General features: G+C 45.1%; 1 protein-coding gene across 4 annotated transcripts in view; it reads left to right on the forward strand.

Moving 5' to 3' along the window:
- Positions 1-13,762, forward strand: part of DCAF6 (DDB1 and CUL4 associated factor 6) — a 592,636-nt gene that overhangs the window by 234,602 nt on the left and 344,272 nt on the right. For all 4 annotated transcript variants that reach the window (XM_078658334.1, XM_078658333.1, XM_078658331.1 and 1 more), the window contains exon 9: positions 7,432-7,551. In XM_078658334.1, the coding sequence (XP_078514460.1) occupies positions 7,432-7,551 (120 nt within the window). The remainder of the gene's footprint in view (positions 1-7,431; positions 7,552-13,762) is intronic.

A 13,762-nucleotide genomic window follows, 5' to 3' on the forward strand; every position in this document is an offset into this window, starting at 1 on the left:
GATTTCCACACAAATTACTTTTGTTTTACTGACTTTGCATATATAGAATATATATCCCTTCCTGTCTCTTCACAATTTAGATCTCTTAGGTATTTAAACGTGTAATGTGTTTAATGTTTCCTCTTTCTCAGATCGTTAGTTCCCACCTAAAGTGTTCATTGTCTTCCCCTGTTCACTTTTAAGAAGTTGACATAACGAGTAGACATGGCAAATGGTTTTCTTTCAGCCTTATATATACTATGTGCAGACCTGACAGGGAAGCATATTCAGTCTCATGTTGAGCGTCTTTCTTGAAAGGTTTACAGAACAGCTATATTTTGAATAATAAAATTAGAGAAAGCTGAGGGGTGTTACTCCTACTACTTCCTGTTGCCCAAGAAGGATGAAGGACTCAAGCTGTTTTTGGGTCTATGCTCCCTGAATGCCTTCTTATGGTAGCACAAACTCAAAATACTCGCTCTGACCCAGGTTCTTTTCACCCAAATCGTGTAGTATTGGATGGCATGCTTAGCTTTGAGGGATGTGTACTTTCATATGCCCGACCTGCAGATGCTACATTCGGTTTGTGGTGGGGTCGGAGCATTTCCAGTTTGCCATTCTACGGTTTTGCCTTTTGGGTATTTAGGAAGGTGATGGAAAAAGTCATGGCCTGCATTCGCAGGCAGATGATATGTTTATTCGCATACCTTGACAAATGGCTACGCAAGGCTGGCTCACTGCAGTCAGTCGTAGACCGGGTCCAGACAATGATCACCCTGCTTTCATCCATGGGTTTTTCAGTCAGCCAAATAATGTCTCATCTGACACCTACACAGAGGATTCCCTTTATAGGGGCCATCCTAAACTCAGTGGCATAAAAAGCCTTCCTACCCGTGCAAGGAGTCCAGGACATTCAGGATTTGATCCTAATTTTTCGGGCTCCATATTGGGTTTTATTGAGGTTGGTTAGTAGGCTTCTTGTACTGCTGGGATTATCTAGCCTTCTGGTCCATTGTAGTCACTGGCACATGTGGGTCTTGCATTAGCACATCCATTGGCAGTGGGCACAATACTGGACTCTCTAACTGATAGCATCAACATCTCAAAGACCATAGCCAGGACTTTCAGTGATGACAAGTGAACATCAACTTGCCACGTGGCAGGCCTCTCTCCCTATTCCATTCAAATATCACAGTAGTGACCAATACATTGTCTTTGGGTGGCGGCAGAAAGGTGAAAATCGGGGGGGGGGGGGGGGGGGTCTGTGGTCTGCAGTGGAATGAAGACCCTGTAACTTTGTGCCTTCTGACTAGCTCTGAAAACCTTTCTGCCATCCTTCAAGATAAGGACGGACAACATGACTGGCATGTGGTATTGGAACAATCAGGGCGGCATACGGTCCTAGATCTTGTACTTGGGAGACACTGCACCTTTGGAAGTGGCTGGACCTGCAAGGGATATCTCTGGTAGCCAATCATTCTGGCAGAATTGCTCAACATCAAATCGCATGATCTCCGCAGTCATTCTCTGGTGTACTCCAGATGGTGTCTTAATCCCGTGGTAACTCGGGATGTCTTTGCCCGGTGGGGCATGCCCTGGCTGCTTATTTTCACTACTGCCGAGAGTTACTGCATACTGCAGATCCCACCTGGAGGATCCCTAGGGAACACTTTCCAGCTACAATGGGGCAAGGGATGTATGTATTATGCCTTTCCACCGCTGCCTTCCTAGGCCCATTTTATCCCGATCGCTCCATAGTAGTCAAGCAGAGGATGGTATCCAAACCCTTGAGCATGAGCATTTGCTCGCTGATCCATTTTGCCTGGATGAGAGGACCTCCTGTGTCAGCCACTGGGCAGAATCCTGGACCCGACTCTTCACAAGGTTCGCCTTCTGGAGATCGAGCGGTGATAACTGAGCTGTTTTGACTTACCTGGTGCAGTAGAGGATCGATTCTTTTGGGAAAGCTTCCCTCATCTAACTCCATCTAATTGGGCATTGAGTGAAATGTTGGCATTGTGTAAGTATCTGCTTGATTCTCTACAGGCCATATTATAAGATGTCCTTTTGTTTGTCTTATGTTTGTACCAGCAAGGCTTTGCGGTGGGTACAGTTATAGATTATAGGTTGTCCCTCTTAGCCTTTTTATTTTTGTCTGATCAACCTTCTTTATTGGTCACCTGTTGTGATGAGGCTTTTAAAATGTTTGACGCACGTTACCTCCTGAAGTTGGTGAAAAGGAGACACTATCCAAACAGGTAAGTTCCAGGTTTACTCGTTCTGTTCCTTCAACCGCTCGGCAGCACCTGCTGCACCTAGAATCTTCCCCACATTCACGCCGGGAACTTCCCCAACCTATTTACATTACATTCTATGTCACCCCACACCCATCACCCCCCCCCCCTCAAAACAAATAAAACAAGAATAACTTGGATTGCTAAGGAACTTACTGCAAACCCACTAATAACACCCACTATTAACAATAAATGAAGTGCCTGGCAAAATATAAATCTTATATAATGCAAAACATTTGCTCACTCTTAGAAAAAGGAGGGTGCATTCAAGAAACACGCTGCACAGGATTAATGGTGGAATGGAAAATAATCAAAACTGTAACGAAAATGCATATCTTACAATATTAGGAAAACCAAATGGAAAAGAAATTTGCTAATACATGGTATAGTCTTTAAACTTGGCAGGGTTTGTCTTTGTCCTGGATGAAAACCTTCCATGACTAACTTATTTTCCAAGTTCAGTGTTGGCATACACACTCATCTTCACACGTATCTACTCAGACTAGGATTCAGGTACGATCAGCACAAAGCATTTGTTCCACACCTTGCCATGCTCCTATATGACTATATGATCTTTTACTTCTTTTACCTGAAGAGTTGCACAAAAGCGCAAACATCCTTAATGGATATGACCTGGTTTCTTGACTCACACCCAGTCTAAACCAGCAGAGTTTTGTAGTGTGCCCCTGCAGAACTTTATTTATTTTGTATGGCAGACCTCACAGTTGGTCCTCCAGTTAACGATGCACATGCTATTCAAGACCATGCAGATTACTCTTTATGGATCCTTACCATTGAGATAGTTGTTTCTCATTTTAATCACTTCTGCATGTCATGTCAGTAAGCTGGAGGCCCTGTCAGTCAAACCTCCATACACCTCTTTCTTACCTGACAAATTGGTTCTGAGAACCTGGGCTTCCTGTCTGCTAAAGGTTGTATCGCCCTTCCACGAGTGCCAGGCCATCACCTTTCTTGCCCTTTTCCCTCTTGCACATCCCTTGAAAGAACAGGAAAGGATATACCGGCTTTATACAAGGAGGGCTCTCTGCCTTTACACTTGTACGTAAGAGGGGATACCATAAAGACAACAAGCTCTTCTTGTGCTTTGTTGGTGCTGAGAAGGACATGATGGTGCAGAAAGTAACCCTATCCAGGTTGATTGTCCAGTGTGTAAAGACATGCTATGCCTTGGACAAAAATGAATGCACTGGGGATCTACTTGCTCATTCCCCTCAAGTTAAAGCTCCTTCAGTGGTGTTGGGGAGTGGTACTCCTGTCCAGCACTACTGCATAGACAGTCAAGTCCACAAAGACAGTCAAGTCTGCAGAGAGGGTCATTTTGCCTGCTTTGTCCTATAGAACTTTTTTGGTTAGTCTAGTCCTCAAATCCGTCACCTTTGGCGAGATACTGCTTGGGTAGCTATATCAAAGGTGATGAAAAATCTGCAGTTAGAAGCAATGTTCCCTCTAATTTTTTTCCTCTGTGTGCGGCAGTGGAGGGTCTCTGTGCGCTGCAACCATGGCTATGTGCGCCAGGAACCGAACCTCGCGTGTCTGCGGCGCCAAAGGCCAATTGTTTTTGGTGCCCTCCTGCCCTCTGTCCCACTCGTTTTTTGTGCCTTTCTGCCCTCTGTCCCACTCGTTTTTGGTGCCCTTCTGCCCCATTGCTTTTGGTGCCCTTCTGCCCTCTGCCCCACTCGTTTTTGGTGCCCTTCTGCCCTCTGTCCCACTCGTTTTTGGTGCCCTTCTGCCCTCTGTCCCACTCGTTTTTTGTGCCTTTCTGCACTCTGTTCCACTCGTTTTTGGTACCCTTCTGCCCTCTGTCCCACTCATTTTTGGTGCCCTTCTGCCCTCTGTCCCACTCGTTTTTGGTGCCCTCCTGCCCTCTGTCCCACTCGTTTTTTGTGCCTTTCTGCCCTCTGTCCCACTCGCTTTTGGTGCCCTTCTGCCCTCTGCCCCACTCATTTTTGGTGCCCTTCTGCCCTCTGTCCCATTGTTTTTGGTGCCCTTCTGCCCTCTGCCCCACTCGTTTTTGGTGCCCTTCTGCCCACTGTCCCACTCGTTTTTGGTGCCCTTCTGCCCTCTGTCCCGCTCGTTTTTTGTGCCTTTCTGCACTCTGTCCCACTCTTTTTTTGTGCCTTTCTGCACTCTGTCCCACTCGTTTTTGGTGCCCTTCTGCCCTCTGTCCCACTGGTGCCCTTCTGTCCTCTGCCAAACTCGTTTTTGGTGCCCTTCTGCCCTCTGTCCCACTCGTTGTTGTGCCTTTATGCCCTCTGTCCCACTCATTTTTGGTGCCCTTCTGCCCTCTGTCCCACTCGTTTTGGGTGCCCTTCTGCCCTCTGCCCCACTCGTTTTGGGTGCCCTTCTGCCCTCTGCCCCACTTGTTTTTGGTGCCCTTCTGCCCTCTGTCCCATCGTTTTTGGTGCCCTTCTGCCCTCTGTCTCACTCGTTGTTGTGCCTTTATGCCCTCTGTCCCACTCGTTTTTGGTGCCCTCCTGCCCTCTGTCTCACTCGTTTTTTGTGCCTTTCTGCCCTCTGTCTCACTCGTTTTTGGTGCCCTTCTGGCCTCTGTCCCACTCGTTTTTGGTGCCCTTCTGCCCTCTGCCCCACTCGTTTTAGGTGCACTTCTGCCCTCTGCCCCACTCGTTTTTGGTGCCCTTCTGCCCCACTCGTTTTTGGTGCCCTTCTACCCTCTGCCCCACTCGTTTTTGGTGCCTTTCTGCCCTCTGTCCCATCGTTTTTGGTGCCCTTCTGCCCTCTGCCCCACTCGTTTTTGGTGCCCTTCTGCCCTCTGTCCCACTCGTTGTTGTGCTTTTATGTAATGTAAATGTAAATGTGTTGGACTTGTAAAGCGCACAGCTGCCCGTGAGCGTCCCGGCGCTGAAGACCGCTGGGGAACCCGTCCTGGCTTTCCCTGTGAGATGGTCCCTTCTGGGTATCTCCAAGGTGAAACCAGGCATCCCTGGCGTCTGTGGGGGGCCGTTGTAGAGATGAGGCAAGCTTAATGCCCAGAGTTGCCGAGTGTGATCCCTGGTTAGAGTAGACACCGAGGCGAGAATTGTCGAGTCCGCTGACCCTGGTCCACGACCCTGCCGCGTCGGGAATTGAACCCTGGTCCCGGACTGTTCTCTGCTTCCGGGTCTGCCGCCTCTAACCAGTGAGCCACACCTCTCCACTATGCCCTCTGTCCCACTCGTTGTTGTGCCTTTATGCCCTCTTGCCCTCTGTCTCATCGTTTTTGGTGCCTTTCTGCCCTCTGTCCCACTCGTTTTTTGTGCCTTTCTGTCCTGTGTTCCACTCGTTTGTTGTGCCTTTCTGTCCTGTGTTCCACTCGTTTTTTGTGCCTTTCTGCCCTCTGTCCCACTCGTTTTTTGTGCCTTTATGTCCTCTGTCCCACTCGTTTTTGTGCCTTACTGTCCTGTGTTCCACTCGTTTTTTGTGCCTTTCTGTCCCACTCGTTTTTGTGCCTTTATGTCCTGTGTCCCACTCGTTTTTGTGCCTTCCTGTCTAGTTTTTGGGCCTTTATGTCCTGTGTCCCACTCGTTTTTGTGCCTTCATGCCCTCTTGCCTTCTGTTCCGCTCGTTTCCCCAACAGCTGTGGCCTTTTGTTTAAATATTGCTGACAATCAGAGCCCCTTCACGGGCTCCGATTAACAGCAATACCTAAAGAAAATGCCACAGTCTGCCCCGCGATTTACTAACAAAAGCATAGACACTTTCCAAACACAGCGTGTGCTAAAGTACACGCTGTGTTTGGAAAGTGTCTATGCTTTTGTTAGTAAAGCGCGGGGTAGACTGTGGCATTTTGTTTAAGTATTGCTGTTAATCGGAGCCCGTGAAGGGGCTCTGATTGTCAGCAATATTTAAACAAAAGGCCACAGTCTGTCACGTGCCCACGCAGCCGCAAACACCATAATCGCCATAATCCCCACAATCCCCACCCCTGCCTCCTTACCTGCACTCCGCACTCCTCACGCCCGCCGCCACCACTGGAAAAGTGCCTCATGTTCGCGCCGCTCGCTTTTTAAAAGCGGCGGGCGGCGCGACTCTCTAGCGACGTCCTGTCTGCGCGCTCCACGCTAGGTGGTGCGTGCTGACGTCGGGGAAGGTGCTAGAGGGAACAGTTGTTAGAAGTATTCATTCGAAATGAATGTTACTTACCGTTGGTAACTATTTTTCTAGTGGATACTCTAACCGCAGATTCCTCACTGACCTCCTTCCCCTCTTCTGTAGGATGGAAATTTGTATCTGTTAAGACGCCCGTAAAATAATTTGAGCATACTCGCACCTCAAATTTATTATGATTGAACCGTGTCTGAAGGTGTGTAGGAGAGCAAAATAAAACTGATGTCAGCACACAGGAGTGGCGCCTCTTGCCCAGTGGCGGCCTGCACGGCTCAGGGGCCAGGGGGCAAAGGGAGGGATTGGGGGGTGGTGAGGAGGCCTTAAAATAGAAAAAACTTACCTGATTACTGCGTCTCTCCTCCGTTGTCTCTTCAGGCCAAAACAGGGAACCTGGAAGCACCAGACTCTCCATAGCCAATCACAACGCTGTAATGCAGCATTGTGATTGGGCTGAGCGCTGTGGTTCGGTACTCAGCCAGGGACTGGGGGCCTGGGCATGTTCTCTATCCAGGCTGTAATGTGCGTGGACAACATGCAAAGTGCGCATGAATGTTTGGCCGATCCGAGACCGCTGGCCAAGCATTCATGCGCACTTCGAGTGGGCAAACCACTCTTCCCCTGTGCTGCTCTGAGAGCAGAGCAACCCTGCCCACCCATAGAGCTGCTGCAGCAAGGAAACATAAAATGATAATAACAACGAGCTATTATCATTTTATGTGTCCTTTATTTGCACTGCTAAAAAGCAGTGGTGCGACGCCCTTCCGCCTTAGCAGAGGAGCAGCCACTCCAAGACATCACTTCCAGAGCAGCGTGAGGCAGGCGTGAAACCAGATAATGCCATTTACCAGCTAGTAGGTACTTAACTTGTTTTATAATTAATTTTAGTGCTTTCATATTGAACTTTATATTTGCATTCAGAAGAATGCTTGATCTAAATTGTATTAATACCACTTATTCTGATAGGTACTTACTTGATGAATGCGCGCTTATTTTTTTGACTACCGTTCCAATGTATAATTTTCCATTTATGCAGGAGAGCAGAGCCCTAATGTTTCACTAATGCAAAGGATGTCTGATATGTTATCAAGGTGGTTTGAAGATGCCAGCGAAGTTGCTCAAAGTAACAGAGGACGTGGAAGAGCTCGACCTAGAGGTATGCAGCAGAATCTAAATAACTCTGGCTGCATTTTATGTTGTTCCTTTTGTACATTGTTATTGTTAATTGTATTTGATAAGCACACCAATCGCCCCGAAGGGGTTTCACAGCGCTCAAGCAGCTCACTAGTCATATCTAAAAGAATTAGAGGTTAAAAAGCCAGGTTATATAAGATTTTTTAAGTAACACAAAGTTCGGACAGAATCGTAACTGCAAAGGTGACTGATTCCAATATTTTGGGGGAGGACAGAAAATAGGAGGGCTACATATGAGGCAAGATGTTTTGTGCGGACTACGACTCAGTCAAGGCCACGTGCCAAACAAGCAGTGGTTTCCTTATTAGCCTAGGACAGACAACAGTAGGAATTATGATATTACCCCCTCCCCCTCCCCCCCATTGAATATATGGCTTAGTTAACAGCTCCCAGACGCCTTTTCTAAATCACAAGGGTTTCAATGCAAAAGACTCACAGGGTTATTTCCACGGGCCTTTCAATTTTCTGTTATGTGAACTGCGTTATTTGGCAACCAGAATTTTTTTCTGGTATACAAAATGTTACATAACATGTTGTTAAATTTCAAATGTTGTTTAAAATTTTTAAGTAGAAATGTATTGCATATGCTAACTACTTGGCTCACTAGAAAAGCTGTCCAAAGGATTACTCTCCTCAAATGTGTTTCTAAGAAACCCTAAAATATATATTTGTTTTTTGAAAGATATTAATAGAGTTGTTTCAAAGGCTGTTGGAGTATTTGTGGAAGTAACGTATTTATTTGTTTTTGTTAAGCGTACTATGCACCTGTAAGATGCATCAGACTGCAAGGGATAACAATCACAGATACGAGAAGAGCCAACGCTTCTTTGCTCCAGAATACAACAAGCTCAAGCATTATCAAAAGGCATCCTGCTGTCACTAGCATGACAAACAGTTCCTCACAACCAATCATGTAGTGCTGTCTAATGTATTCCTACACCCAAGCTGTCTCATATTTCCTACATGTAGGACCAGCCACTGGTGGGAAAAACGCTTCTGAATGTTGTAAGCATAGATATGTAACCAGTAACATGCATACACATACTGGGAGGCCAATAAATATCCTTTTCACGTTTTGCTGCTATTCACCTTTTTTTTGACTTAAGCAACATATGTAGCAAAGCTCTGGTTCAAGCAAATTGTGAAGTACCCTAGTCTATTCTTCTACCTGATTCCTATAAAACAACCATTCAGTCCATTCCTATGCTCTGCATAGTACAGAAAAGCACACCTGATGTGAAAAAAGTAATCTATCACCTGCTCTGGAGAGTTGCCGTCTTTTGTGGGAAACAGAGGCCAAGCCTCATCTCCCCTCACCTTAAACTTTCTTCTAGGCTTGCAGCACTGGCTGCACAGGAAAGGGACATCATCAAGCTTTTAGTTGCCATTTACAGTGCTTTCTTTTCTGACTTTTTTTCAATATGTCCTTTTTAGGTCTCGCTATTAATAGCTATTATTAGGTCTCGCTATTAATAGCTATTAATAGTTAGGTCTCGCTATCAATAGCTATTAATAGCGAGTATATATAGTAGGCGAAACAAACTCTTGACCAAGTGCGGATTACGTGCAGTTCATGTGGCGCGTGCATGTCAAACCCAAGCTGCTCCCCCGCCATCCCACAAAGCAAGCCAAGAACATCAAAGCGACGGGCCGCTTTGAGTCCATTTGCCACCATCCACTTCACGCGCTCCGCAGGTCATAAACAGGACCATCTGCTCCTGAATCAGGATGCTGGCATGGTTGCCCAGCCCCCCTCCCAGCGCTGCCTTGGATATATTTACATTGCGTTCTTCTCGCATTTCCACGGATACTTACAATTAAGCTGCTTTGGGGGTTCACGAAAGATCATACCGATTGGTGGTGAGAAAACGTATTCTTTGAACTACACAAAGGTTCACTCACACTATCAAAAAGTGTGTTAAGTCAAATCATAGGTTGGCATGTTAATGAATACGTCTTTTTGTTTGCTAAGAGTTCTATATTTTTGTCCCTTCTGAGCTAAACATTTTTTCATACAATTGTAACGGCAGCAGCTTTAAACTGCATGGGGATTGGCATCTGAAAGACATAAATGGCGCATGTGCGCTCTCTAGTGTGTGTAAATGCAACTTGTGATAGTTACTCAATATCCCCACATTAAGAAGCCCGAATGCTTCGGGATAATTTATCGAAATTTTGGCCTTTGAAAGGTGTGCGTGTTGGTGTATGGTGCTTGTATTTAGTGTCGCTTTAATGAATCTGCGAAGTGAGATATATGGGCTAAATTGATTCCATTCGATTAGACCTATCGGAAGTTCTTATGATTTAAGGATTATATTATATCTTAATTGATATTTACCGTATTCACTTGTCACCTCTGGCAGTTTACGAGCGATTTAATGTGGAAGATAGATTCATTGTTTTATCCTTCAACGTATCTGCATCCAATCCATTCGTCCTTTTCAGGTGAAGACTTGTGTTTCTTTTCTGTGACTTATAATTCAATCAATGGGGGTTTTCCGGTTTTTCTCTGCGTGACTTCGTGTTAAGGAGAGAAGCAGGTGTGCACGGCGTGGCCCCCTGTTGATGCCCCGCGGTATCCTGTGATCCTAGGATTTAGGGTACATGTGTGATAACTCCCCCAGTCAGTTCCAGGCAGATAAAAAACATAGATACATTTACGCGTTTTCTCACCAACTGTTGGCCATCATACAAGACAGCAGCTTTGTCGTTTATATGTGTACAGATAGCTTTACTGCTCTTTGCACCGAATGACAAAGTTGCAAACAGCATCACTCAGCGCCACAGAATCACTCAGCACCAGTGAATGCCACAGCACCCCTCAACGCCACAGCACCACTCAATGCCACAGCACCACTCAGCGCCCAGCATCCCTCAATGCCACAGCATCCCTCAATGCCACAGCATCCCTCAATGCCACAGCATCACTCAACGCCACAGCATCACTCAACGCCACAGCATCACTCAACGCCACAGCATCACGCAACGCCACAGCATCACTCAACGCCACAGCATCACTCAATGCCACAGCATCACTCAATGCCACAGCATCACTCATCATCACTCAACGCCACAGCACCACTGAACGCCACAGCATCACTCAGCACCACTGAATGCCACAGCATCACTCAGCACCACTGAACGCCACAGCATCACTCAGCATCACTCAGCACCACTAAAGGCCACAGCATCACTCAGTACCACTGAAGGCCACAGCATCACTCAGCACCACTGAAGGCCACAGCATCACTCACCACCACTGAACGACACAGCATCACTCTGTGCAACCATTCAACAACAACTGGTTCTATAATGTTCCCTCAATGTTTCAAGCTTTATGTCACAAAAAGATGTTAATATTTCACTTCTGTTCTTGGATTTTCATCACAATAAAATACACTGAACATAATCTTCACAAAAGTTATTTACAAAAGTTTAAGCTAATGCCATTATAAATTACAATAACTTTTATTTAAGTATTAATTATTAAAAAAAATAAAAAACATTGTTATTTGTAATATTGATACATCTAAGTCATGTAAATCCAACCCATATTGCATTACAAATGCTATAGCTGTCACGTTTGCGAAAGTTAAAACTATTGGCATTGTAAATGACAAAGCTATTAATTTTGCTATTTTCAAAACCAACACATAAATAAAAAAAATTGTCATTTACAATACCAATAGTTCAAACTTTCCTAATGCGAGACCTATTGCATTGCAAATGCTTGTTTTGTATTAAAGTTGTAGTAAACAACATACAGAAAATGATCAACAATTGTCTTTCTTGTTTCTTTACATTTATAACAGTCTATTTTTCCTGCATAGCCATAGACAGTACAACAAAGAGAATGAGCTGTACTTAATAACATCTTAAAACAGCCCTCCAGAAGTATTCTCCCACCTCTGCCTTTTATTCTCATACCCCTCAATCCTAATCCCACATCGAGGTAAAGAAAAGGAGTATGCATTCCTAGAAAAATGCTAAATAATATAACAATATCATATTTCAATAAAACAATAAAAGTCCCCTATAAGGTTGTCCCGTAATAATCCTGTTCGTTCATACTTTGCTTTGTAGTCCATGTATCACTGCTTCCTACCCCTATACCTGATGTAAAGTCAAGTCATTTGAGCCATGCTTTTAACTATCCAGGCTACAGTAAACCTATATGTTTTTTCTTTGGGTTTCAATGATAGAATATCTGTATCCATCCGATCCTAATCATTACTCCATTCAATGACTTACAATGCTCTGTACTTCGTTAATTTCAACAGGCTGGAATGGAATAATGATGTCTGCATACATAGGAATCTACGCCAGACTTCTTCAAATTGCAAAATTTTGTCATTGATCCTGAAGCTTACTCTCTCATAAAAGCCACTGTATACATTTCATTTAGCCGGTCCTTATATGTTCCCAGTGAAGTCGGTTTCCACAGCAAATTCCGTACCTTTGTGTCCTCAAGGATCCGGAATTACCTCCCAAGCTCAATCGCAGATCATCACACCACAATCACTTAGAGGTCCCCAATTTTCAGAGGAAATGATTGGGTGGAGCCAGGTTTGCTGTGCCTGCTTCTGGTGTTTGGTACGCTCTCTACGCCAACTTGAGAACTGCAACCTCCCACGAGCGTTCCAGAACCCTCAAAAACCTGGCTCTTTAGACAAGCCCATGGTTGATGCCTCCTCACTTTTGATTGATTTGTTGATTGATGATGTAGAAAGATATGCGAGTAAGGGAGAGAGAGTAAACATAAAACAGTAGTAGTGTAGCAAGGATGCCATGGTGCAAGTGAGGAAACTGGCCACTGTGACTGCTGCTGGGGTAGTAAAATGCAGCATTGTCATGGTTCTGTGGGCACTGTGTCACTGTACCTGCTGAAACAATGGTAGCTATACCAATTGATCACAAAAGCGAGGAGTTAGCTGGAAAACACACACACACACACTCATAGCGTACCTAAGTAGAAAGGACAATAATAGCCCCCATAAAAACGAGCTGTTTAAGTTTAAGTAAACAGTAATGTGCCAGGAGGCTTTGAGGTATGTAGTTTCTGTTTGGATCTCAGTGACAAATATGGGTTTATTGCTGCTTCTAAGACTCATGCCCCTTCTATGTGCAGTTTTGGCTTGTCTTGCGTAAAGTCTACACCTTTTATTATGACGATGTGGACCACGTCATGTATCGTTCATGCTAGAAATTTCTCTTACCCTGTGTTTGGGGCGTATATGTTTTCTATAGTGAGTGGCTGATCCCCCCCCCCATTCTCGCACCAGGATCAGCCATCTGCCCCTGATCTATTTTGACCTTTCTTTCTAAAACTGTATGTTTTTCTTTGGGAAGTATTAAGACTTTAGCTTTCTTGACGGCTTCTGCTATGTGGTATTGTGTGAGAAAGTGCTTAGGCCACAGTCAATGTTGTTCTTTGCATAGTAGATATGTCTCTTGTAAGAGGCAGGGATTTCCTCCTGAACTCTTGAGCTCCCCAAAAATGCTCAGATGCTTCATGGGACTATTAATCCAACAACATTTTATGTTGGTATGTTCAGCTGTGACCCTCTAGCCTTGTGCCTAGTGATCTATTGTTTAATTTTTCGTTGAATGGGGATCGAGCATCGCCGTGCATAGACCAGTCTTGCAGTATATCATTTCACTAGTAGTGTCACTTCCCTCCCTCTGCCAGTCGTCAAAACTGATAAGAAGTATATACCCTAGTAACTGTGTATCCACACCATAAATGGTTAACTGTTTTTGAGATGTGTGCATGTGTGTTTATTAGCCTTGGGTTAGTATCAGAGGCAATCTTTCCCTTCTTCGTGTCACTTTTCCGTGTCTTGAATGGTCCTGAAACTACCATGGGGGTGTAAGAGCCCTGAGTAAGTTTGTCCCTATTCCGCCACCAGGCCCTTTCCTCCCCACCCTGTAGTCCATATGCTTTCTCTCTTTGGGTATCATAACTGCTGGTATGGTAGCTCTGTTATCAGCTTTTAAGTTCTTCCAAGTTTGGCTGTGTTGTAAAGATTTCAGGCAGTCCCCAGAGACATATTTCAGGTGAGTGAACACACTTTCTTTGCCTGCTGCGATCTCCTCATCAGGCTTTGATCTCCTTCACTTGCTCTTTGCTGTCTTCCATGTTTTTCTCGTAATTCTCATGTCTATTTCATCCA

Source organism: Lissotriton helveticus, chromosome 8 (assembly GCF_964261635.1).
Source record: "Lissotriton helveticus chromosome 8, aLisHel1.1, whole genome shotgun sequence".
In the NCBI taxonomy this organism is placed as follows: Eukaryota; Metazoa; Chordata; class Amphibia; order Caudata; family Salamandridae; genus Lissotriton; species Lissotriton helveticus.